Source organism: Gavialis gangeticus, unplaced genomic scaffold, assembly GCF_001723915.1.
Source record: "Gavialis gangeticus isolate Ggan-Ray unplaced genomic scaffold, GavGan_comp1, whole genome shotgun sequence".
Taxonomy (NCBI): Eukaryota; Metazoa; Chordata; order Crocodylia; family Gavialidae; genus Gavialis; species Gavialis gangeticus.
Genome location: NW_017729011.1, coordinates 21616411 through 21619154, shown reverse-complemented (window position 1 = coordinate 21619154; position 2744 = coordinate 21616411). Strand labels below are relative to the sequence as shown.

Here is a 2744-nt window from a genome sequence, read left to right as displayed (position 1 = left end):
TACAGTGGCCACTTATTTTCTTCTACCAGGAGGCAGGAGAAACTAATACCAATACAGGTTTCCCTCACTTTATGCTGTACATGTGCTCCTGGGAAATGGCACTTAACTCGAATTTGTATAAAGGGAACCCACTTTACAATATAACAAATAGGGATACATCCAAGACCTTCACTGTACTGACCCCCTCAACTGTACTGATGTGGCATCATGCTGCTCCTAGGGCAGCTGCAGCTCCAGAAGCATGGGCACCAGCTGACCTGAGCAGCGGCTGCAGGTGCCGCTGCTGGGCGGCGTCATGGCTCACAGCGCCTGTGGTGCTGTGCTGCCAGGGCCAGACCGGGCCAGTGCTGCAGCCCAGCCCAGCCCAGCCCAGGCACCACCACACGGCTCAGCTCCCCGCAAATAATTTTCTTCCTCCACCTACAGTATCACTCCCACAATGCACCAAAAAAAGCAGCTGACTGCAGGCTTCCACCAGAGGAATTTCGTAAGATTGAATTTACCTCGTATATAATGAATGTTTGGTATAAAAAGGGTCACTGCATAAGAGTCAATTTGCACGTAAAGAACCCGCATAAAGCAAGGGAAACCTGTAAGTACTTCAGCCTAGGTTTTAATAGACTGACTCCACACCCATGATTATTTCTCTGTGATCCCAAACTATCCTGGTAGATTACCAGGTGGCAGCCGCAAAATCTGCTCTCTCAAATACATTGCTTCCGCTTTCTCTCCCAGTTTTGAGGAAAGAATTTTAGCAGAGAATTTCCAGCAGGCTAGAAATTAACAAGGGGAAAGCTAGGATTCCAGGTGATTTAGTGTACTTTTTTTCTTAATACAGGGCACTAAAATCTGTTCCAATGTAAAGGGTGCTTTGGGATTATAAAAGAAAGAGATTAACAAGAATTACTGGATTTGTATGCCTACCATGCAATTTACTTCACCAACAGACTCAGATTTCCCAATTTGCAAGGAAGGAATACACCTGGAACAGGTTTAATGGTGTATTTAGAGCATCCTACCTGGGTTAAGACTTCAGGGATGCTGCCATTCAACTCTTAACCTCACTTTGCTTTCAGTGAAAGCAAGAATCTTGCATAAAGATCCACAAAAATAAGGCGCATGCAATTTTTCCCCATTATCCCTATTGTTACATGAAGCATGGACTGAACTTACACAAGAGACCCTTCAAAATGAGAACGGTTTCATACCTGAAGTACTGCATTTTCCTGCTTTAGTTTTGCAGCATACTTTTCAGCTTTTACTGCTCGCTTCTGGAATAGAAGAGGGGTTGCTTATACAGCAGTACAGCCAAGGATATGCTGGCACTTGCCAAGTATAAAGTAGCTCCTGCCCTAGGGCACATGTTATCCAGCATGGCATGGACTAGTGATGGGGGAAGAGGTAACATACAAGTCAATGCAGATCAGCAAGTCACATGGTTTGTTAGTTACATGTGCTATTATTACCTACTAATCTCTTCCCCACCTTCAGTTTGAGCCTTCAGGAAGGAAGCCACCTACTTTTAATTAAGTAAATGACTTGGCTTTTACCTTGCAGGCATTGCCTGTATTAAGTATTTGTAATTTGAACCTAGCCTGGGATGTCAGGTATTTCCAGACCTCTGCATAGACAGAACAGATTTTACGTCATTTGTATTAATTCTGCAAACACCCCTCCCTCAAGCAGCCCCAACATAACATTGGGATGCTTCTATGGTAAAATTTAGTGGCGTTATGCTGACATCTATGGCTTTACAAGAATGCTTTGTTCCAAATTGAGCGAGCAAACGCATCGCACTATGTTGTACCAGCCCCACCTGATGGAATTTTCCAACTTTTGTCAAAAAAGTTAGCCTGTAAGATACTTCATGCAAGTGGGCTATAAAGCTTGGGACTTTAGGGCGACACGTCAAGCATGCTTTATGAATTGCTGCACCCACTGTAACACACACAAGGATGAATGTAACCAGTGAAGACAATTCTGAGTAATCTAACTGAGCTTGCTCAGGTACATGTTCTGAGCCTTTTCTTATAAAGCAGCAATGAATTGTTCAGAGGCATTTTGGAGGAAAGTCGCAGAGGTCAACCTAGAGCGTAGTCATATGCTACAAATACATAAAGAAACATTTACGGTCATCAACTGGAGATTCTGTTCCACATGCTGGACCATGGCTTCTAGATCCTGGGCTTCCTTTTGCTCTTTAATCTTGTTCTCTTCTAGTTTTTTTTCAAGCTTCCTTACCCTTGTTGAAGAAGGAACATAGTAAAAACACTCACTTGCATTTAGTACCATATTAGTGTTGCAGGTAACAAAACCCTAGCAAAAGGCCAATATTTCTGTACATTCCTGGAATGCTAAGGGCTTCCAGTTGAGACAATTATTTTCAGCGCACCACAAAAAGGCCATTTTCTGAGGGGCACAGTGAGGTCTCCACGCTGCAGCTCAGGGGATTGGATTGTTTGACATCCATTAGCATTAATGGAAGTTGCACAACCAAACCCCTGAATACTGCGTACAGAGCACTGCTGTTCACAGTCAGTGTATATCATGCAGCAAGTGACAGCTACCAATCCACTTCCATTAGAAGCTGAATTGCTGCAATATAAGAAGCAGGACAGAGCAAGCCAGGAAATCTATCATTAGCTCACTTGTGACCAGGGGAAATTCAAGCCTTCTACTGTCAGTTTCTTTAAGATTTAACATACAACACCAACTATAAGCAAATTCTGTCTTTTTTTTTTTTT

The 2744-nt window shown here is 43.2% G+C and overlaps 1 protein-coding gene across 1 annotated transcript in view; it reads right to left on the bottom strand.

The window, feature by feature from the left end:
• Positions 1-2744, bottom strand: part of SDCCAG3 (serologically defined colon cancer antigen 3) — a 16355-nt gene that overhangs the window by 6392 nt on the left and 7219 nt on the right. Inside the window, exons 4-5 of the mRNA XM_019510310.1 lie at positions 2131-2242; positions 1209-1271 (exon numbers count right to left, since the gene is read on the bottom strand). Of these exons, the coding sequence (XP_019365855.1) occupies positions 1209-1271; positions 2131-2242 (175 nt within the window). The remainder of the gene's footprint in view (positions 1-1208; positions 1272-2130; positions 2243-2744) is intronic.